At 39.6% G+C, this 23,430-nt stretch overlaps 1 protein-coding gene across 1 annotated transcript in view; it reads right to left on the minus strand.

Annotated features, from left to right (window-relative positions):
- Positions 1 to 23,430, minus strand: part of NEB (nebulin) — a 207,481-nt gene that overhangs the window by 70,212 nt on the left and 113,839 nt on the right. The window contains exons 73-92 of the mRNA XM_059393958.1: positions 23,254 to 23,358; positions 23,003 to 23,110; positions 22,284 to 22,595; positions 12,773 to 12,976; positions 12,318 to 12,422; positions 8,558 to 8,662; positions 8,146 to 8,457; positions 7,338 to 7,442; positions 6,637 to 6,735; positions 6,339 to 6,440; positions 6,099 to 6,206; positions 5,370 to 5,681; positions 3,717 to 3,821; positions 3,508 to 3,612; positions 3,030 to 3,137; positions 2,143 to 2,250; positions 1,933 to 2,046; positions 1,322 to 1,519; positions 836 to 940; positions 30 to 134 (exon numbers count right to left, since the gene is read on the minus strand). Of these exons, the coding sequence (XP_059249941.1) occupies positions 30 to 134; positions 836 to 940; positions 1,322 to 1,519; positions 1,933 to 2,046; positions 2,143 to 2,250; positions 3,030 to 3,137; positions 3,508 to 3,612; positions 3,717 to 3,821; positions 5,370 to 5,681; positions 6,099 to 6,206; positions 6,339 to 6,440; positions 6,637 to 6,735; positions 7,338 to 7,442; positions 8,146 to 8,457; positions 8,558 to 8,662; positions 12,318 to 12,422; positions 12,773 to 12,976; positions 22,284 to 22,595; positions 23,003 to 23,110; positions 23,254 to 23,358 (2,925 nt within the window). The remainder of the gene's footprint in view (positions 1 to 29; positions 135 to 835; positions 941 to 1,321; positions 1,520 to 1,932; positions 2,047 to 2,142; positions 2,251 to 3,029; positions 3,138 to 3,507; positions 3,613 to 3,716; positions 3,822 to 5,369; positions 5,682 to 6,098; positions 6,207 to 6,338; positions 6,441 to 6,636; positions 6,736 to 7,337; positions 7,443 to 8,145; positions 8,458 to 8,557; positions 8,663 to 12,317; positions 12,423 to 12,772; positions 12,977 to 22,283; positions 22,596 to 23,002; positions 23,111 to 23,253; positions 23,359 to 23,430) is intronic.

Genomic DNA, 23,430 nt, shown 5'->3' on the forward strand with positions numbered 1-23,430 from the left:
CCTGAAAGAGCAGTATGAGGAAGACACACCTCACTGGCGTTCATGCCACTTTGAAGAGCAGTCACGTAAAGTGGGGTGTCCGTGACCAGGTTGTAGTTTTGCAGATTTTCTTTCCCTGCTGCCGTGTATTGCAGCTGTAAAGAAAAACAAGTCACCGGAAATGGTAAAATACAGGCCTGCCGTCAGCCTGGGCGGTTTGTGCCAACTTAGGTGGGCCTTTATTTACTTCTGGGCTTCTGCTTTAATAGTAACAGAGAAGCTGTCATTCTATATTCCTGCCGGCTCTGGATGGTTGTCAACATGAATACTTTGTCTCGACCCACAGTGGGGGCTGGCTCTTTGTCAGGTCCTCATCTTCATTTTGTTGTCTTTTCCATGCACGCACCCCATCCCTGACTGCGGTCCCTCAGGCTCAATGTTCCCCTAACCTGCCCTGTCAGAGCCCAACCACATGCCAGGAAATTTTCCAAATACCTAGTTTTTACTTCAGAACTTATCTACCTAAGGTCCAAGCATGCATTTGCATTTTACTCCCTGCAAGTTAACCTTATCAACTTCAGCATAGCTGCTTGAGAGTGGTTCACTATGAAAACACCTCTCAGAAAGCTTTCTGTGAGAGACATCAAATACTTCAACCCCAGGAGAGACTAAAACTGAGAGGGCCCAATGCTACAGCAGGTCACCAGGAGAGGTTTTATTGGGCAGGGGGCCTTTGGTCGCCTTGGATCCTGTAACTTTTTCTGCCTGGCACAGGACTGGCCTGGCTGTCACCCCACAGAGAACACCACGGATTCCACTGATCCACAGGGAGCCAATCCTTCCAGGAAGAGCTCACCTGACTCTGGAGGTCATATGCTTTCTTGGCGTGGAGGATCTGAGGTGTATCCCAAACGTAGCATCCAATGCCTTTCAGCCAATTCAAGTCATCCTTATACACATTCTGAAAGAAAGAAGGGATGATAAAAGGTGACAGGGACTCACTGAATTTATAACTGGGCATTTTGATAATTTCCTATCAGCTGTTGGCTGTGCTCAGTGCTTAGTGGTCATAGGGTGGGCCTCTCAATAGCTGGAGGCCTGTAATGCCCTGACCTAAAGGAGTTTAGGAGGAGAGGAATAGCTAAGTGTATGCCTGTGTGAAAACAAGCTAAATATTTAACACAGGGGTCATTGGTGTAAGGTCTTCTTACACCAAAAAGTGGTTACTCATGTCACTGTTCTAAAAAGCAGCAAAATTTATGAATACGGGGACGAATGGAACATGGAGGGCATGGTCGAATGAAGCCTGTAACTAAGTCAAGCTGCAGAAAGGGCATCATACATCACTCAAGATTTCCTGAGCATTGCGGGCCCGTATAACGCTGGGTTCTTCCGGGAGAGACGTCCACTGATGGAAGAAGTGTTGGTATTCCAGGTCACTGAGGATGTACTGGCAGTGTTTAGCCAGTACGTGATTCATCATATCAATGGGGATGTGAACATTGGCTTTGGTGTCCTCGTAATCTCTTCTGTAGTTCAACTAAAGAGTCATAGTTTTTAAAGACAAAAAGAAGAAAGGGATTCAAATGTTAATTATACAGACTGATCTCTTTTTGAGTCTTAGCTCTGGTATAGATCAGTACCTTTAGAATAAACAAAGATACCTGAATATGTTCTTTTTCAATGTCCCATCCTTTCATAACACAGGGGTAAATAGTTACCTCGTTGCTTTCTCCTTTTTCCAAACATAAATACCTCACTGTGGGTTAGTGGAGGAGGAAGGGAAAGGGAGGAAGCCCAGGGCTAGCAAAGGTACACAAAGCTAACTTGAAGGAGTGGGGATAAATCTCAGGAAGGAGTCCATGCCTCTCTCAGCTAAAGAACATGTCACAAACATGCAGACTAACAGTACACTTAAGGGCCAAATCCTCTATGAAAGTGAGCTTTGCTTACCACACTCCTCATCTTTTGGAAATCCAGACAGTGAACCACACCAGGGAACTCACTGATTTCTTTTCCAGCCAGGTAGTGGCCCTTCTGCTTCTCATAGGTCTCTTTGTATTTAAGCTGTGAAGTAGGTACAGCATTGAGAATCACTGGGATTTTCTAACCAGCTCGCCAAGGAAGACTCTTAGACCCATGAGAGGAGAAACTGCTACTGACCTCACTGTTCACGTAGTCAGCATGCTTGGCTCCAACAATAGGAATGTAACGTTCATCCAAGGTATATCCGTAGGCCTTGGTTCCTTCCCATGCCCCTTTATACAGTATCTGGAATAAAGAAATATGTTGTCAACAAAAGTTTGTGGTCAACTTCCTTCAGATATTGCTAAAAAGAAAATGGTAAAACCACAACAAAATACTTATGTTGAAAGGCAAAGCTTATACCTTTATTAGAGCCATTATTGTGTCTACCTACTAAGGGTTTACTGCAAATTAAATCTACAGGCACTGAGGCATTTTATAACCAAGTCTAATGATATTTATAGTTCTAATAAAATTAAAAATAAATGTTCACATAGGGAATCACCAAAAATTGTTTTCCATGGGGCATACACATATACACACGCTTCATACACACACATCATCCTTTGACTTAGATGAATTAAAATTTGGAGGGGAAGTCTTCCATTTGCTGGTTGGAGATATTCATACATGACTGCCAAAGAAAGACCAGCCTTTCCTCTCTTTTTCCTGTTTGCAGGTGCTCAGTCCTACCTACGCCTAGAGCTGCTATAAGTCCTGATACATTATTATCTATTTACTTGAATGTCTGTGCCTCTCATTTACATGGGCTCCTGACAGGCTTGTCTTATTAAACTTTAGCACCTTGGTGCTTTCTACAATGCCTGGCACATCACAGGAGCTCAAAAAAATACCAGCTGAATAAATGCTATTTCTAATACACAAGACAAGTTTATTTCTAATAAACAAGACTAAATATAATAATCTTATAAATTCAGTTGTTCACAAAATCAGCAAAAGATATGAATACTGACAAGAGCTTAAAATTAAGAATTGAGTTGTAAATCACATAAAATAAAACTTACAGTACTATAGAGCTTTCCCATGTCTTTGGAGTGGGTGATATACGGTGTATCTGGAGAAAATGTATACTTGCCCTTTATTCTTTTATTAAATGTTTCTTTGTATTTTATCTAAGGAGAGAAAACAAGACAAAACCAAACAAAACCTCTGGTTAATATAAATGTATATTTAAAGTTTCATAGTTTCTACCTAGCAAGATAATAATCAGTCTACATTTAGAGATTAAAAACTAAGGAACTGGTTGGATTTCAGTTCATTTTACCTAATAATTTGGACAAGAATATAGATATTTTCTGTAAGTGAGTACAGTCTACTTCCTACTAGTGACTTTTAAGACATTCCCACCAAAGACAGTCTCATAGTTTCCCATCCCATTGTCCATTTTCTTACAAGCAGTTACCTGGAAGTAAGCAGATGTAATCAATGACAGACCACTAACTCCCCAGACCATGCACATCATTATACATAAAACAAACTTACATCACTTTGATTGACTGAGTTAATCTTAGCCAAAACAACCGCTGGTGGGTCCACCACACTTGTAAAGTTAGGATAGTTGTCAAGAGCATCTTTCTTATATTTGATCTGTAAGGAAAAAGATGATTAAGACTGGTCTCCTTCCACTGTGTACCTGCCCCCACGCAGTAGGCAAGGGGGCCAGGCTTTAGGTCAGAACAGGCTTTGTGTACCTGGTTCACCATTTCCTGGTTCTTGGTAACCCTCACATAGTCCACAGAATCCAAGGGTATCCAGCCAATGCCACGGAGCCACTCCAGGTCAGCTTTGTAGACATTCTGAGAGTAGGAAGAGAGATACAATGCTGATGTAAATGACTGACACAGGGTTGCAGATAGTAGATTAGAAGTAACTTTTTCAGGAGCTTTTTAAGGGTTTCTCTTTAGCAACTCTTGCCTCATTGATTCAGTTATGATTTCACCTGTTCACCTGAAAAATATTTCTTTTTTAAAAAAGATTTTATTTATTTGACAGAGAGATAGAGGGTACAATCAGGCAGGGTGGCAGGCAGAGGGAGAGGGAGAAGCTCAGCAGAGACCCTGATGTGGGGCTGGATCCCAGGACCCTGGGATCACCACCTGAGCTGAAGGCAAAGGCTTAATAATTAACCCACTGAGCCACACCGGGGCCCCCTGAAAAATATTTCCTGAGCCTGTAATTATGAGTGAGGTAGTGTGCTAGGTGATTTAAGGGCTAAGTATAAATGAGTCTAGTGTAAACAGAAGTCCTTTATGAGGGGAGAGTGTAAGAGCTAGAACACCCCAGAGCTGTGGGAGTTATGGGCAGGGAGCCATTGTTTTCAGCAGTGAGCCTAAGAAAAGGTTTTACTGAGGAGGGTATAATTTTAGGTGGACTTATATTTAATTACTTAGAAATATGCAGGACATTCAGACTATATAAAGAAAGTGACATGACTAAATGCACATGTATTGTAGAGCAGGGGGACACATCCCTCCTGCCAAGCCTAGCTCTCCCCTCCACCACCTAGTGCCCGGATTCTCTCAGGCCAGCCCTCACCACCGACAGTGGAGCTGCTAATCTGATTAAAGGTCCACAACAGTCCTTCTGCCGCAGCAGCAGTGAGGTGGGATGTTCAAGTTCAGCGTCTGTGCTGCAGGCAGTCCTTGATTTCCTGCTCCCACTTGGTAATGAGAAGACCCAGCAGGGTTAGCTCCTGGGGGGCACCTGAGCATCACGTCAATGCACTGTGTTTCTGTTCCTTACCAATGGCTGGTGGCAGTTACAGGTCTTGACTCGGGCTTCACTGCAAGATGGCCTACGTCATGTTCCCTCTACCCTATATGCCTTTACCAAAAGTCTGTGTGAGGGATTCTGAGCCCTCATGTGGCTCGTCGGTACTCTGCTTCCCTTTTGCTTTGATTCCTTGCAATCAAGTCCTCCATAAACGCCTGAAGGAGTAAAACGCCTGGCCGAGCAAGAACAGGGCATTCCCGGGTCCTCGACTACACTATCCTCTAATATTGTTAAAATCCCCACTCACTCTCCATTCTCACCCCAAGCCAATTACCATTATTTTAAATCAACTGATAATTTTCCAGGCAGATGTGAGATGTTGCTGATGGCAAAGATACAAAAAAATTTTTTTTTCAATGACTTTGAAGGTTATTCAGACATACGTAGTAGGCAAAGCTGTCAGCCAGCCAGTCCCTGCTCCTGGGCTTTCTCTACTTCATATCCAGCCCTAATTCTCTTCTGGGACCAAACTCAATATTTGTCTTGAAGTTCAGAAGCTTGGTGCTTCCAGAGTGTTGCTTATAATGCTCAGAGCATACGTTTCTAGATAATTAAGAAACGAAATCACTTACATCGCTCTGTAGGTCATAGGCCTTCCTCGCCTGGATGACATCATTTTGGTCAGGATGACATATCCACTGGTGCAGGTAATTACGGTAATCAATATCACTGACAAGCTCCTGCCCATGCTTGGCGGCCAACACCGACACCATATCAGCAGGTATATTGATCTTGGCCTTTGTTTTATGATAGTCCTCTTTGTACAGTCTGTCATTCTGAATCTGGCCAGCGTGCTCAAACCAAACCAATTTGGGATCATCTCTCATTGTTGGAACACCAACATAATGACCTCTCTGTTTTACATGCTCAGCTTTGTATTTCAGCTGGTAGGAGAAAAACAAAGACTGCATCAGTTTTGACAAGCACTCAAGGGAAAGAGGGGCTTGAAACCTCAGCAGATGCAGGCCTTCGGCATCTGCCTCTCTGAGAAGACATAATAAAAAGGACGAAAATAAATAAGTATAAAGAAATATCAATTTAAAAATAGAAAAACTATATTAGCTTTCTAATTCTGCCTATGTCTTATTTGAAAGCTCAGAGATCTTAAGGGAGTGAGGGAATTGAAGAAAGAGTAAAGCACTCAAAGTATAGCTCTTACAGAAAGCCCACAAAACAGGACAAAACTCCCGAAGCCCTCAGGGAGATCTAGAAGGGAACAGGTACTTCAGCCATCCTCAAGCCTGGCCGGGCCTGCTAGCCCCAGGCACACTCCAGCGTGCACTCATACCCGGGTAAATTACCTCGCTCTGAACGTCACTAGAGTGATGGGCGTGAACAAACGGTACTGCGTCTGGAGGCAAGATGTAACCCGTAGCTTTCTGCTTCTCCCAGCCTTCCTTGTAGAGATACTAAAAGACAGAGAGCCACAACAGAGGCTTACACAAAGGATGGGACATTGGTCGTGTGCACCCCTGGCCCACAGTTCCACTATGGTCCTCTGCCCCCACACAGAGTACCAGGCATCCGACTAAAACCCCTACCTGGTCCAGTATCCGGGCTGCCTCCTGGGCAGTGTGCAACAAGGGGGTTTCTGTGAGGGTGTATTTCGATTTGGTATCATTCCAATCTTTCCGGTATTTAATCTGGAAATGAGAGGCAAGAGGCTTGAGTTACTTGATGTCAAGAAAGCACAATGCCGTCCAAGCAAATGTTAGCATCATCCCAAAGATTACAACCCGTATCGCAGACGATGATCGCATGCTGAGCGAACGTAGGTGGGAAGCTTTAGAAATGACATTTCACGACTGGGCAATTTTAGAATGAGAACCATGTACTTACATCATTGAGGATCTCGCCACTTTGTTTTGCAGTCACGTAATCAACTCTGTCATCCACCGGAGTAAAGTTGAGAGTTTCTATTTTTGTGCGGTATTTTTTCTAGGGGAAAGAAAATACCCTTCAGATAGTTGCAGTTTCTGGTTCTGTCTGAGCTGAGAAAGAGGCACTAGATTTAAGGGTCTTTCTCTACTAGAAGTGTAGAGTGCCATATTTGAATAGTACCTTCTTGGCAATTTGGCCTTTTCCTTAGCATTTTATTTTTTAACAACTGAGTTGCCTTCTTATATCTCCCACAGATTTTAAAGTAGCAGGTTTGCTTAGCTACCAAACATGTACTGATTCATTCTGTATATCATGTTACAATCATGTACTGATTCATTCTGTATATCATGTTACTCCATACATGTCTTTCAACTGGACAAGCTTCTCCCAAACGTATCACCATTGCTGACAAAAGACGTTTTCCATTTATACAATTCCAAGCATCACCTGGGTATACTGGATATTATCTTATGGATGTGGTCCCTGATGTGACAGGGACAGCAGAGGATTGTTTTAGGAAAGTGTATGTCCGGCTTAAATGACAGCAGTCGCAAGCAACTGTCCAAATTGCTGATGGGGAGTGAATGAGTTTTGGTTTGTATATTTTAATTCAGCCTCCCAGGAAATGCACTGAATGGCAGGGTAAAATCTTGGAATACCTCACTGAAGATATCCGCAGCATGTTTGGCGTGATTGACAGAAACGGAATCATTTGGCATCCACCCGATCCCACGTAACCATTCCAAGTCCGCCTTGTAGACAGCCTGTGGGAACAAGGCCGAGTGATTTCAGCAACTCTGGGCATAGGATGCTATTTATTCCACCCCTTGGTTTGATGGAGAAACACATAGAAGGATGACCTACTCAAGCAGCCAGGCAGGTAACAAGTAAATTCATTAGGAGGTCAAGTCATATAAAAACTGGGGTATCTATTTTCTATTTGAAGGGGGTTAGCCTCAATTCAGCTCCCGCCATTGTTGCCATGGGTGTAAAGCATGTTCAGAGATTCAGTCTCTGATTTTTTTCTAAAGAACTAAGAGATCTTAGACTTGTACTCCTAATTTCCTGATTTAAAAAACGCAGCAACTTAATTCAAAAATTTTAAACACTGTATTATTAACTAAAAAAGGTAATCTGTGCCTACATTCTTTCCACAGACTGCCAGCATTTTACTTATGATATGAACCTTTGTTGCTACTTAAATGCCATAAATAATATCTTCACAGCAGTTGTCTTTATACCATTAAAATTAACATTTGCACTCACACAACCATTTATTCCTTGATACAGAATCTAGATCTTTCACAGCTTTGCTGATTTTTGACACTGTACTATAAGGTCTAACTAAAACCAAATTCTTAGCTGTATAAAGACAGGAAGTGATGATACAAAAATTTAGGGATATCAACTTTCTGGAAGTCATGGCAAAATGAGAGAAGAGCTCGAACTAAAATGCAGCCCACTCACATCACTTTGCAGTTGGTAGGCTTTCTTGGCCTGAATCACATCATTCTGGTCAGGCATGCAGGTCCACTGGTGTAAGTAATTGCGGTAATCAATGTCGCTGACCAGGGTCTGGCAATTTTTAGAATGCACGATGGAAAGCATATCCACAGGGCTTTGGAACTTGGTCTTCCATTTGGCCCAGTGCAGCCGGTACTCTCTTTCATTCTGAATCTTGCCAGCTATGAGGGCCCAGCGGATCTTGTTGTCATCCCTTGCTGTGGGGGTCCCCACATAGTGTCCCTTCTGCTTCTCGTGGTCAAGCTTGTATTTATACTGGAGACAGAAAAACAAAGCAGATGGATCACAGCATGTACTCCCGATGTACCTAGGATCTTTGCTCAGAAACTGACAAGTCAAACAAGGCCACACTTACATCACTGGCAATCTCCCTGGAGGCCTTGGCAGCCTGGATGGGGATGGCGTCCAGCCGTACGTCGCAACTCATCTTCATTTCATCCCAGTCCTCACGGTAAATTTTCTGAAGAGGGGATAAAATAGGGTACCATTTTGGATTCAGATGTACTGATAATTTCAAGGGTTCAAGTAGAATTACCATCAAAGCAGTCCAATTTTGAAGTTCCAGAATCAGTTAAGAAGGGAATAGGTAAAAGAAGAATTCACCACCACACTACAGGAAGATGAAACTGTGTCTGGAGTCCAAAGAGCTGGGCTTGACCAGAGTTCTTTCTAATTTAAATCATGGCTTCTGTGTAGTTGTTCCTGGTTTATATAACAGGGCTTAGTGGCTCTTTGTACGGCTGTATTGCTAATATTGGGCTAAAGTGAAGGTCAGACATTAATAAGGATTACTGGATTGCTTTAATTCAGTAATTGAATTTATTCAACTTTAGAGTTCAACTCAATTTTGTAATCTTCAGAATTGTAAACTTTTTATATTTGTGGGGAGGTTTACCCCAGGATGGTTTCTTAGATCTTATGTGGTTGATGATAAATATTGTTTGGGAATGTTTGATGTTCCTTCTGAAGCACAGTTGGAGGTTAACAGCCCTTTTTTTAAAAAGTAGGCTCCACCACCAGCATGGAGCCCCATGTGGGACTGGAACTCATGATCCTGAGATCAACATGGGACCTGAGATCAAAAGTCAGATGCTTACCCAAATGAATTACCCAGGCGCTTCCACAGTAGCCATTTCTTTAAATGCAGCATGTTTTTATTTCGATAGAGAAGTTAATTAGGGTAGTGACTGAGGTACAGAAAGCTTTTCAATATATGTTCATATTTAAACAGGCACATTCTGTATTGACAATGTCAGACTCAGAAATCACAGTAATTTAAATGTATGATTCAGAAATACCAATCAATAAGGGAGCCTTAACAGTGCAGAAAGGAGAGATGAATTTTAATTATTAATGGTTTCATGGGCTTTGCATATATGAAATATGAGTGCTCATACAAATTTTGACCTTGTAAGTACAGATAAGTTTTGTATGAATTTTCACTCAAGTTTTTGTATGAATTTTGCTTGGTCCTATTAACAATAGACTTTTTTATACAAAAATCATATTCTCCACATTTCAATGTATTGGAGAATACTTAATGCAAACTTGTTATTATGTTATATAAAATCTTTTATTTTTACTTATTTAGTTTAATTTCATATATTGTGACACTATTTTAAATTATGTAATACATTTTTATTTATGTAGTCAAATATATTTTTTTGTTAAAAAAAAATCTGAGTTTGAGACCAAAATTAATCTACTAACTTTAAGAACATGGGTCAATTCCTCAATCACTTTAAGTTTCAACTTTCCCTTCTGATAAAAACAAAGTAACCTATTACTCATATGATTAGTTTGAAATTAAATGGGTCAAGTTAATGTGAATTGCTTGGTTACCTAGAAAATCGTATACAAGTATCCTGAAAAAGCTGTGTTTCCCAAATGACAGAAACAATTTTATATAGTGGATTTTATCAAGATTATTATAGTAATGGTAACACCATGTGTAAAAAAAAAAAAAGTACATTTTGGTTAGCATTCAAATAGGACACTTGATTTCTTCTAAAGCACAAGTCATTCTCATGAATGTCTTAATATCTAATATTTAAATGTCTAAAGTTTACAACTTTACTTCTGGCATAGCTTCAAATGTTAGTCCTGCTTACATCAAGATACCAACAGTAGGATTCTGGTATTTCCAGCTGAGAAATGTATCATGCAAAAGAGAGGACATGGGACTTTCCCCAATAGTCTGGCCAAAGAGGCCTCTGGATTGAAAAGAAGAGGTTGAGGAGTCTGCTTACGCTGCAGTGAGGAATGGGCTGCCTCTCCCACCAGCCAGCTGGTGATGAGATAGCCCTGCACCATGCTATTCTTGTCTGAGAAAAATATTATCAGTGCTCCAAATTTTATTTTCTTCCCATCTCTCGGAAAAATAAAGCCCATTACAACAGAGTTGATGAGTGTAGTTTGGCACATGGTGAGGAGTCTTTGCTGGGCAGCTTCCTTCCCTCTCAGAGGTTTGTTATTTTCTGAAAGATGGGAAATTCCAAACCATGGTAAACTAGGTTTACCTGCTCTAAGGCAGTAGCCTTCTCCTAAGTTCATATTTATTCCACACACAAGAAGTCTCCGTGACCCCAGAGACAACACCTTTCTTGAGCTTTCTTAAATTGTGTGACTAACCATAGAATTCTTTCATTTTATCTAATGACTTTTAAGTTCATTCTCTTCCTTTTTCCAGACATAATGATTTATCCTGCAAATAATAATAATTTTGACTTTTAAATCCAGTATTTATCTTTCATTCTTACTCTTCTGTAATTATTTTGGCCTGAGTGAGGAGCTTATTCACTTAGCTTGAAGTTCCAGCAAATATTAAATAATGGTGATGTCAGTGGGCATCTTTGTTTTAGTCCGAGCTTGAGTGAGAAGATTAACTTACTGAGGATGAGCCTGGCCTTTGATTTGAGATTTATTCTTTTAGACACATTAAGATGATATTCATTTATTCTTATTTTACTAGGACTTTATTTTTTAAAAATAAGAGTGGATATTGGATTTGGTTACATGCGTCTTTTCAAATCTAGTAAGATGAATGTGTGATTTTTCTTTTTTGTTCTGTAACATTATTAGGTTTCTGAATATGGAACCCTCTTGGCATTCATGGAAGAATCCTAGTTGTCTCCCTATCGTATTTATGCACTAGTGAATTTTATTTGTTAGTATTTTATTTAAGATTTTCCTCATTATTGGTCTACAGTTTTCCTTTGTGGAATTATCTTCGACAAGCTTTAGTAATTGTGATGGCTTTCCTTCTTTCATTAGGCTCTATGCTAGTCTGATTATTTCGTGAAGTTATGGAAAAATTCTCCTATGAAATCATCTGGATGACCCTGACATCTGAGAGTAGGAAGGAGAGTCTGTAATAATTTTTAATGTCTTGCTATATGTTTTTAATTTCTTGCTTAATTTGCTTGCTTAATTGCTTAATTTCTTGCTGTATATTTTTCTGGGGTCATTTTGGTAATTTATGATTTCCTCGAAAATTCCCTCTAGATCCTGGTATTAAAATTAATTTGTACAAAGTTTTTTGTTTTTGTTTTATAAAGTTTTTTCATTTAAAAAAAAATATTTTATTTATTTATTTGACAGAGAGAGATAGAGAGGAAATGCAAGCAGGGGGAGTGGGAGAGGCAGAAGCAGGCCTCCCACCAAGCAGGAAGCCAGACGCAGGGCTCAATCCCAGGACCCTGGGATCATGACCTCAGCTGAAGGCAGACGCTTAACGACTGACTGAGCCATGCAGGCGCCCCTAATTTCTATAAAGTCTTGCAAAGAATTCTGATCATGATTTTTTGTCGTCTGTCATTATGCCCCTTTCTTGTTCATGTGTCTGTTTATCTATGTCTCTTTCAACTTTCTCATCCTTATTCCCTCTCCCTTCTCTCATGTTGACATTGGCTCACCAGTAACTGGCCTTTCTGGGTGACTCTGAGCCAGGGATCTGCTCCTCTCCTCACTTCTGGTCAAAGGGTTGATGGTAAAACATCTTCCCTGGCCCCACCCAGTCAATCCTTCCTCTCTTGCCTATGAAGAGTTTCCTAGGGGTATCATAGCACCAACCGGGTGACTTTCCAAACAGGAAGGGGGTCTGTTGAGGTACTTACATTGCTCACATTAAGAGCATTAGCTCTAGCGAGATTAATTTCAGGTGTATCTGGCATTATGTGGATGGAAGTTTTATCCTTGTCCCAAACTTCTCTGTACTTTGGCTATGGAAAAAAAAAAAAAAAACCCACAATAACAAAATTACTTTGTAGTTTGTAATGCTGCTAGTTCCAGTGTACAACTTTCAACTTTTTTGATCCAAAATTTTTTCATATTAAGAAAAAAAAACATAAAAGGTTTTCACATTAGTTGCTCAAATGTAGTACGAAATTGGTATTAATATCTTTTTCACTTGAAATTCATAAATAACAAGAACACAATTCCATCAACATTACATATTAAAATCTTTGCTTTCATCAACATTCTTCTCCTACAAATAGCTTGCCAGGTTAATTATTTATCAGTCACTTATAAGCATGAGTTAGTTTTAACATATGGGGACAAGGGGACTTACAATACTAATGTTTTCAGCATTCGACTTAGCAAGGACAACTTCAGGTGTGTCGACAACACTTGTGTACTTGAGGTTCACTACAGGTGTACGGTAGACACTGTCTCGTAGGATCTTCTGGGCATTTTGGACCCTCAGCAATTCAGGAGACCCTTCGGGCATCCAGCCAATGCCACGAAGCCACTCCAGGTCAGCCTTATAGATGGCCTGGGAAGCAAAACAAAGCAAGGTAGAAGTGGGTTTTGTCGTTTGTTTTTAGTAAAGTAAGAAAGCAGTTTTATGTTCTATTTTATGTCTCACAAACAGTAATTAAAATTGAGCAATGACCTCACAAACACAATTCCTCATATGCACAGCAGTGTTCCAGTCTGCTTTGTTTTCTGTGGCAGGGGCACCTGTGCACACCGTAAAAAGCAGAAATGATGCAGAAGGTGCTCTCTCTGTGGGATGCTTGAATCTCTCTGTGGGATTCTGAAATACTTTAGTAACATACTGGCTCAGGTGGACTTTTAAAGCAATAATAAATGACTGAAAGAAGGCATTCATTCTACACGAGAAATAAATATCCTGATGGAATCCATGATTTCCAACAAAATGAACAGGCAGAAAATATGAATAAGTCTAAAAATACATTAGGTAAACGAATGTAACACCACATTGTGAAGAATACCCTATTAAGGAAACTAGTGAGTTTGGATCATGCTGCTGACCTTTGACATTAATTTCAAGGAAGTAGTCCTGTCATTCTTCCATTGAGGGACCCTGTGAATCCTCATGTTTATGAAACTACAAACACTGCACACATTAAGGGATCTGTAGAAAAATTCTGGCAGCACCAATAACAGTAAAAAAGAAAACTTTCTCAATAGCAGTAAGACAGGCAATCAGTAAACCTGAAAGGGTTTATGTAGGGAGAGTTGTATTTTTCCAAGTCCTAGAAGGAAGGACCAGGGAAAACTGTGGAACGCTTTCTTCCTGGACAACAGCTCACTACTCAGACCCCTCAGTGGGCACTCTCTGCACAAGCCAGCGACTTACATCACTCTGCAGGTCATAGGCTTTCCTGGCTTGGATCACATCATTCTGGTCGGGAAAGCAAGACCAGTGGTGCAGGTACTGGCGATAGTCCACATCACTTGCTAATGCCTGGCCTTCTTTGGCAGCGTTGATGGACACCATGTCCACTGGGATGGAGATGTTAGCCTTGTGGTCATTGTAGGCCTTTTTGTATAGCCTGTCATTTTGCATCTTTAACACATTTGCCGCCCAAACCAGTTTAGGATCTTCCTTGGCATTGCGACATCCGATATAATGGCCTTTCTGTTTCTCGTAAGCAGTCTTGTACAGATACTGGTATATGTGAACAGAAGAAAGAAGAGTCATTTTTTTCAAACTCACTTTGTCTAAATAGCCTGCTCCAAATAACTCCATCTCCTTTAGATTAGCTTCTCTTGGTTACTGTTTTTCTTAAATCCATACTATATTTTTTATGATTCTTAATACATTGGCTTGCCTTCTATGTCCATATGCATGAAGACAGTGTGAGCACTTCTAAGGCAAGTCCTGTGCTTTGGGATTATCCCCAGTATAGGCGTATCTAGTGTTTCCCAAACTTCAGTCACTGTCTACCACCTTCATGCTTTAGGTTATCTACTAGATTCTTTGTTTAAATAAATTTTAGAGTGTAAACTTAGAAAGATTTTTACTTTAAAATGTATAATTCTATTTAAATGGAAAAAAATCAGTATTTTTCCATCACACATAAATACAAATGTATATTCTTTAAAAATTGCTTGTCCATCAACTATATATAGTTATGTCAGGAACAATTTATGTATGCTGTACTTTAAGAAACAACAGAACTCTTTGTACCCACTGCGTTTTTATAAGTGCTTGTAGAATACATGATCATGAGAAGATACCGAAAAAAAAAATAAAAATATGTGCTGAGATGAGAACAGCTGAACCCAGTGCTGATTCAAAAGGGTCATCAAACTGTTGTCAAAGTTATTCTTGAATCTGAGATTTCAAAACAAGACACTAATCCTGACGCTCTCCATTCTACTTAAGTGTATTACTGGGGAATTAAGTTAAAGATTAGAAAAGTATTAACTTCCATGGGTCGTCTATTAGTTAGTGCTCGTTAAGGCTGGGAAAGGAGGAGCTCTCACATCACTGGCGATATCCCTGGAAGCCCGGGCGTGCTGAATTGGTATGGCATCTTCCCGCAGGTCATAACCAGTCATCTTGACATCTTCCCAAGCTTGCTTATATTGTTTCTGCCAAGAGAGGTTGCAATGCCACAGTTAATCTGAAGAGGGAGCCACTGAGTCAGCATTATTGAGGGTTTTAAGGAAATCTCTTGATTAAGATACATTGAAAATTAGCCTCCTCTTAAGATTTATAAATAGGCTGGTTTCATATTGAAATTAAGTTTCAGTAAAGTTTTAATGAAATTTATTAAAGTTCTTTTTTTTTCAAGAGAGAAATTAGGAGACAATAAAGCATGTGAAAATGAGAAAAATATATCTCGTTTGGCTTTAAAAGGAAAAAAATCACTGATGGGCCACTAAAAAGAGAACCCAATACTACTATACTTGCATATATATGTTTTTATGTTGTGTTTTTTGTGAAACCAGTGGATTTTTCCTTCCCACAAAGATAGGGACACACATACCTATTTATATACACACATGCATAACATGTGTGCCTATGCACGTGTGTGTGTGCACATGGCACTTAGCATTAGTTTAAAGACTAGGGGAAAAAAAGGAATGGTAGGGAAATGCCTTTGGCTAAATTCCCTCTGGAGTATATCAACTTTAGTTTCAGTTAGGCAAAAAATACTGTGTAAAGCAAGTGGATGTGTAGTTCCTTACATCACTGATCTGTATGGCATTGATCTTGGACTGCAGCATCACTGGAGTGTCAGCTGGCACATTCACATTCGCCTTCTCTCTTTCCCAGGCATCACGATATAATGGCTGGTAATAAGGGGGGGGGGGGAAGGATGGCTGATAAGTAAATAAGTCAATTACTACATGAATAAAATTATGGGTACAACTAAAGGTTCTCTTTGGATATTCTCAGACACAAATGTAGATCATTTTGTTTTCATTTGTGCAGATTTTTTTTTGTTTTTCTGTTGAGTAGGCTCCATGCCCAGTGTGGAGCCCAACACAGGGCTTGAACTCATGACCCCAAGGTCAAGATCTGTGCTGAGATCAAAAGTCAGATGCTCAACAGACTGAGCCACCGAGGCACCCCTTCATTTGTGTTTTTCCTTAAAAGATGCCAATAGTGACATCAACAAGAAGAATATATTGATATGTGATAAAATATAAATGGAAAATGAGTCACAAATATGGTAGTAAAATGATCCTTTTTCATTAAGTCACTAGTAACTCTCTGGCAGGTAAACCCACATCTCAGGTAACTACAATAATTCACATCACTAATCGAGTCCTGGCTTTCTTGGTCCAAATAACTATCATAATATCTAATACTGGGGCCACCTCTGGACATTTCAACTTACCTCATGATTGAAAAGCAATAAAAAGGTGGCAGTTTTGTGACCATGGTATTAACTGGTGGACTTGCATGATAAGCAAGACCTCAAAATATATTCAAAGTGTGTATCAGAGTCTGTGGAATATAAAGAGCCTACCACACATATGGTGACCAAAGAGTCATCCAAGTAAATGAAATGTGAATTAGTACTTGATTGAGTATATGAAATTCTATCTGGATACACAAATGTTCAAAGTTCTAATGCTGGTATCAGCAGTTTAAAGTCCACAGTCAAAATTCTTATGGAAACTTCTTCAATATGTCCAAACGTATCATCAACCCAGCTTACCTCACTGATCTGTACAGCATTGATCTTTGCCCGGATGACTTCAGGAGTATCGACAATGCTGGTGAATTTGAAGTCCTCAGGTTTTATACGATACAACCTCTCATTCAGGAGATTCTGGGCATTCTTCACTCTCATCACTTCCACAGAACCCTCTGGCAACCATCCTATACCCTTCAACCATTCCAGGTCTGACTTGTACACGTTCTGCATGAAGGAAAGGACCACAGAGTACCCAAGAGTCAAATCTGTGAGAGCACAATGCCAGCAGACCACACACTCCCTCTATTCAAATCAGCTGGGTGGCCAAACCCATGAAATAGAAGAATCAACATTAAATATTAATGTTTGGGTATTACATCCCTGGCACGCATCACTGGGAGAAGTTCACAATATCCTACAGGAATTGGAGCAGTGCTGACAAGGGTCACTTGTGGGATGACAGATAGCAATGGCACATAATTTTGTTTTTATACAAGGTTGAGCTTCTGTGCTCGCCATTTGAAATCTGCCCTTTTTTACACTACTGAGAATAATATCTGTAAGAATTTGGGAAAATAATGTCTTTAGATATATGTACAATGAGGAAAAGATATATACTTTTATCTGTATATACCCCTCTATATAAAAACACAAACATATATATATACATTTTTCCTACATGTGCCAGATAAATTTGAAATCCAACATTTCCTTATGCTCACATTAGCTTCAGAAATTTAGCTATCCAATCAGGCAAATGTAATGGGTTTAAACAACTGGAACTAAAATTTTAATATCTAATTACATAGACTAAGAGAGTGATTTTTTTTTTTTTTTGTCTTCATGAAAAAGGCCTAGCCACATGAGAAGGAATCCTTGGTAAGACAGAAAATGTTCCACAATTATTCTACTACGATGAAATACACAGATTATGTTAGGTTCTATTAAGATTACCACTTAAATTTTGTCCCTAGAGAATACACCACGATGATATACAGATACATCTCCCCAAGAGCCTGGTGATGATATACGTACATCGCTCTGCAGTTCGTAGGCCTTCTTAGCCTGGATCACATCATTCTGATCTGGCAAACATGTCCACTGGTGCAGATAATTGCGATAATCAACATCGCTAACCAGGACCTGACATTTCTTGGCCTGAACAATCGACATCATGTCCAATGGCGTATTGTGAATTCCTTTAGACTTCTCATAAGCTTTCTTGTATTCTCTGTCACTCTGGATCTTGGCAGCATGTATAGACCATACCAGTTTGGGGTCATCTTGCAGGGTGCGGAAACCCACATGGTGGCCCAGTTGCTTACGGTAACCTTCTTTGTATTTGTACTAAGGTTGTGAAGAATAAGATAAAAAGACATATGAAAATAACGTAGTAAGAGGACTTTTTATTGTTTTCAGAATATTCTTCTCACTTTAATAAAAATTTATTTCAACACTGGCAGTCATTACATAATTCAGTTCACGTTAAGGAAAATGGATAGGGCCATTTTAGGTAGTTTGATAGAGAACTTGAGTAAAGCAGGAGGAAATAGTATGATACCTTGATAGGTAGTTTGATAGAGAGCATGAGTAAATCAGGAGGGAAATAGTATGGTGAATAAGAGTAATTACAAAAAAAATCATAGTTGACATTTACTGAGCAATTACTATATGCCAGACACTATTATGAGTGCTTCAAATGTTTTAGGTTGATTCATGTGAGATCGCTTAAATTTTTTAGTTAAAAATAGTTGCATAGCAGCAAGTACAATCTCATTTAATCTTCACAACATCTCTGTGAAGTACATACTATTGTTATCACATATTTCAGATGTGGAAAATAAGACACAGTGGGTGTAATCATGGTCTCCAAAGTTGCCTAGAAAGTAGAATATTAAGTCAGATGGTCCCCCAAGAGTACTAACAATCCCTCAGACAGGAAAAGGCCATTTGTGTGGTTTTAGAGACAGATTTAAAAAAAGGTGTGTATTTCACAGGAATGTTGCTGGTTTGAATCAGATGACAACAAAAGGCCTGGGGACAAGAGTTTCCATCTTGCCCACACCTGTCATAAGTATCTTAGTACTAGAGTAAGATAGTGTCTATTTCTTTTCTATATTTGGATAACACAGAATAGTTAGGACAAAAGAGGGGGAGAGAGAGCTGGGAATAAGGCAGATACTATAGATTGGCTATTGTTTTTAGAGATAAATATGATAAATAAAAGGGAAGAAACAGGTGGATACAGGACATAAAAAATAGAGGAAAACCCAGAGAAGGGGAACAGGGTTGCTTAAAGATTTGGAGCTGGAGGTGGGAGGTAGGGAGCTTGGTAGAACAATTATTTTGACTAAGTTTTTAAGTTGCTATTAAATGAACTTCAAAAGGTTACTGAGAGCATTACACATAAGCCTCTAGTATAAAATCTTATATATGTAATGTGATTTCAGTCTTAAGTCTCATATGAAACTTTCAAATATGATCTACATTTATGAAGAATACCATAAATAATTGAGGGATAAAATGACACTGGTCACAATCAAATATATTGATTCCTGAATTTTCCCAAGAATTTTGCATAGATTCTTCATGTTTTCTTACTTCTACTTAGAAATGACTTAGAAATCATTTATACATGTACCTCATCTATACTAACCTTAATGGGCTTCATTCCATTTTAATGTATTTAAAAAGAGAAAGTTCATAGTGCAAAACAAAATGAAATTTTTTACATAGATTTTTAAAACCCCCCAATTTAAAAAAAATACTACATTTGTTGTAAGAAGAGAAAAAACACAAGGAAATAGAGGCTGTACCTCACTGGCAATTTCTCTGGAGGCTTTGGCTTGTTTGATTTCAATAGCATCTGCTCTTAAGTCATAGCCCTTCTGCTTGGTCTCATTCCAGTCTTTTTGGTAAAGTTTCTATTGAAGGAAAACACAGGTTTACAAAACTTGAAAATAAGTCAATATACTCAAAGTACTAAAAAAATGAATCATATGACTTGATCTAAATGAAGACAGCATAAGGAAAAACAGTGATTTCTGAGTTCTTCTTCTGGTTGTTGGCTATCTCCTTTATGTAATGCAGGATACTTCTGACCAAAGTTTTAAAGCTAAACTTGTAGATCTACTAAATGTTTGAATATTTGTCTTCATCACAATATGGTACACATCTGAAAATACCCCACCACATATCACATGGAAACTAAGAATCAACTGTGAAGCTAGAAAACCCTCATCAAGATACCATGAAAGGTCCAGTGAGATTTAATTTTTCCTAATGTTGTCTTCTGACTTTTCAGGGGTCCCTGCTAAAGGGAAGTGACATAGATATTTATATGTACCTTACTCTTTGGATAGGATTTAAAACTGTCCTTTTGCTTTTCTAATGGCTTGAAATGTCAAACAAGACACTTCTGGATCAATCAAAAATCTATAAAGATAGAAGAGACCATTACATCATAATCCCTCAAGAGAAATTTAACTAGGGATTCCATTATTCTCCATTCATATATGATGAAAGAGTTGTGGACACTGGATATAGAACAATGCTTTCAAGACTGAAGGGAGGACCCCAGTAAGATTCAGACATCCTAATTCTTTGCAGTCCTGGGACTCAGCCATGAATCTAAACTAATGTTTAAAGGAGAGAATTTCCATTCATACTGCATCGGGAATGGGAGCTAAGGAGAAAACGTGTAGCACCAATAGCTGTACAAATCTCTAAGATAGGTAATTTGTCATTATACCACCCCCGGGCTGACATGTATTGTCCTATAAAGGCATTTACACTTCATATTTATGCTACTTACATTGCTGATTTGCATGGCATTTATTTGGGCCTGCAGCATGATTGGCGTGTCAGAAGGAATGGTGATATTGGTTTTATCTTTATTCCATGCATCTTGATATAGTTTCTGTGAAAAGAAGGGAAATACTACATTAATAGTGGCTATCTGAAACATTAAGCCTCAGAAACTAACCTGGAGAAATTCTTTTAATGTTTGTGATGGTAACTATGTGTTAAGGCCACAGCACCCAAATATTTAGTCAGATGTCATTATAGATGTCTCTGTGAAGATAGTTTTCTGATGAGATAGACAAGGTTACCAGCAGACTTTGGTAAAGCAGAGTACCCTTTGTAGTGTGGTGGGCCTTGTCCAGTCAGCTGAAAGCCTTCAGAGAAAAAAGTCTGACCTCCGCGGAGCAAGAAGGAACTTGGCCAGCAGACTGTCTTTGTTGTTGAGCTATGACTCTTCCTTAGGTTTCCAGCCTATTCCGCAGCCTATAGATGCACCAGCCTCCAGAATCATATGGCTCAATTCCATAAAATAAATCTCTTTTGTGTGTGTGTGTGTGTGTGTAGACACACATACAGTCTATAGATCTATGTACATCTCTCATATACATATATATACATATATGCATAGTACACACATACACACACACCCACACACACACACCCCTGTATCTATATATACCTATATCGCCTGTTGGCTTTATTTCTCTGGAGCACCCTGACCAATACGTTATACCATTTAAAATGCAGCACTATGCTACGGGTTTTAGAATTTAATAGGAGTTAAAGAAGTATTTGTTCTACTTTGCCTGGGCCTATACCAAACTAGCCAACAGATTCTTAGAGTTGCTCCCGTCACTCTAAATCTTCCAAAAGGCGCTGCCCACGTGCTCGGTTTGGATGACGTCATCTGAGAACAGAGTCCCACAGAAGGCACGGCTGGTGATAGGATGGTTCTCACCTCACTTATTTGCAGAGAGTTGGTTTTTGCCAGGACAACATCCGGCGTGTCAACAATGGACGTGAACTTCAAGGCTTCTGGCCGCGTTCTATAAAGTCTTTCATTTACCAGGTCTTGGGCATTCTTCACCCTGTTCATTTCTACAGAGTCCTCCGGCATCCAGCCAATGCCACGCAGCCACTCCAGGTCTGCCTTATACACGCTCTACAAAGGTTTGAGACAAATAATGTTCCCTGGTTAGACACACCACCTCATAATTGAAAAGTAAAGTCTGTGGGAGTGAGGGACTGATAAGCACAGGACATGGTGCTTCCCAAAAAGTAGGAGCTGAGATTTTATAGGACTCAGGGGTTTTAGTTTTGATGACAGAGTCATCTGTAAAAGCATACTTACATGTACTAGCTGTGAAGGGTGCTAAAATGGTATAATGCTGAATTTCATAATTATTTGACATTTCCAAAAAAGTTATAGAACTGAAAGCATTTTTAAAGGAAATTTTGTTGAATCTCATTCCATTTTATTCCTACAGTAATTGACTGTAGGAAACTCTGTTTAGTGTATTGGCTGTAGTACAGTAGCGGCAGATACTTTAAAAATACTGATAATTAATGTACGTCTGCAATCTATTTTCCCTGCCAGAAAGTACAGATGAAAGGAAGAAAACAGTTTGGCATCTAGGCCAGGGGATACAAGACATGGCCTAAGTGAGGTTCTTCATCTATATTCTTGGATTCCCAGGACATAACCCCTAACTATGGATTATGTATTAAACAACAGGAGTGGTGCCCTCCTAGGGGTGTGCAGTGCACACAATCCATGAGTCTATCCACAGAAGGGTCCACAGAGGCACTGTCTGGACAACTAATCAACCTACATCCTCTTACTCCATCTTCCCCAAAGTCTGTGTTACGTACGTCACTCTGCAGTTCATAGGCCTTCTTTGCTTGGATGATGTCGTTCTGATCAGGTAAGCACGTCCAGTGATGCAGGTAATTTCGATAATCAACGTCACTGACCAAAGTCTGAGACTGCTTGGCCATCACAATGCCTAACATGTCCACTGGGCTACTGAATTTGGTCTTCCACTTCTGGAATTCCTTCTTGTATTCCCTTTCGCTTTGAATCTTCCCTGCATGTATGGCACACATAATCTTGGGGTCATCTTCAATGCTCTGTGCTCCAATGTGGTGGCCTTTCTGTCTCTCATATGCTTCTTTGTATTTGTACTAAAATGAGAGAAATATAGGTTTAAAACCCAATTTTAAGAGGGTTTTTAGAAACCCAATTTTAAGAGGCATACGCATGCTGACAACTACAGAAAACATGAATACCCACAAGCAAATGGGTAAGAATTTCATATGGCAAACATTTTGGCATCTCTGCATAACTTTAAACTCTTTTACACTTTTGTAAGCATAACTGTAGTATATTCACATATCTTCACTGGTGTAGCCCTTAGCTACAATTCCAAACTGTGCTATTCTTTTCTGCAACAACAAAGGGGCAAAGTCTTAGAAAGTAGGAAGCAGGAGTGGGGGACACACGTGGAAACAATTGAGAAATGTGTCCCACTAGCCTCACAGAGACCATTCAACCATGTGACACCGAAGAGGGCTGGATGGAGAGAACTTACGTCACTGGCGATGTCCCGTGAGGCCTTGGCACTTTTGATGGGAATGGCATCAGCCCTCAGATCATAGTCCTTCATCTTGGATTCATCCCATCCCTTGGTGTAAAGTTTCTAGGCGGAGGGTAATACACAACAGAAAAATAAAAGTGTTTTGGAAAAGTTAATAGGCCAATTCCAGACAAGAAATTGTAAGGTGGAAAAAGTATTTTAATGAATCCTAGAAAGCCTCAAAAGACCATTGGGAAACCTCTTACTTGGCTGATATTGGCAGAATTGCTCTTGGCCAGCAGGATTTCGGGGGTGTCCGGCATCACATGGATGGAGGTTTTGTCAGCATTCCAGGCTTCTGTGTATAAATGCTATGGAGGAAGTGAAGTAAGCCTTTCATTAGAGCCCATACAAGACAATTATTTTCAAATTTAACACATTTT

The sequence above is a fragment of the Mustela nigripes genome, chromosome 3 (assembly GCF_022355385.1).
Source record: "Mustela nigripes isolate SB6536 chromosome 3, MUSNIG.SB6536, whole genome shotgun sequence".
Lineage (NCBI taxonomy): Eukaryota > Metazoa > Chordata > Mammalia > Carnivora > Mustelidae > Mustela > Mustela nigripes.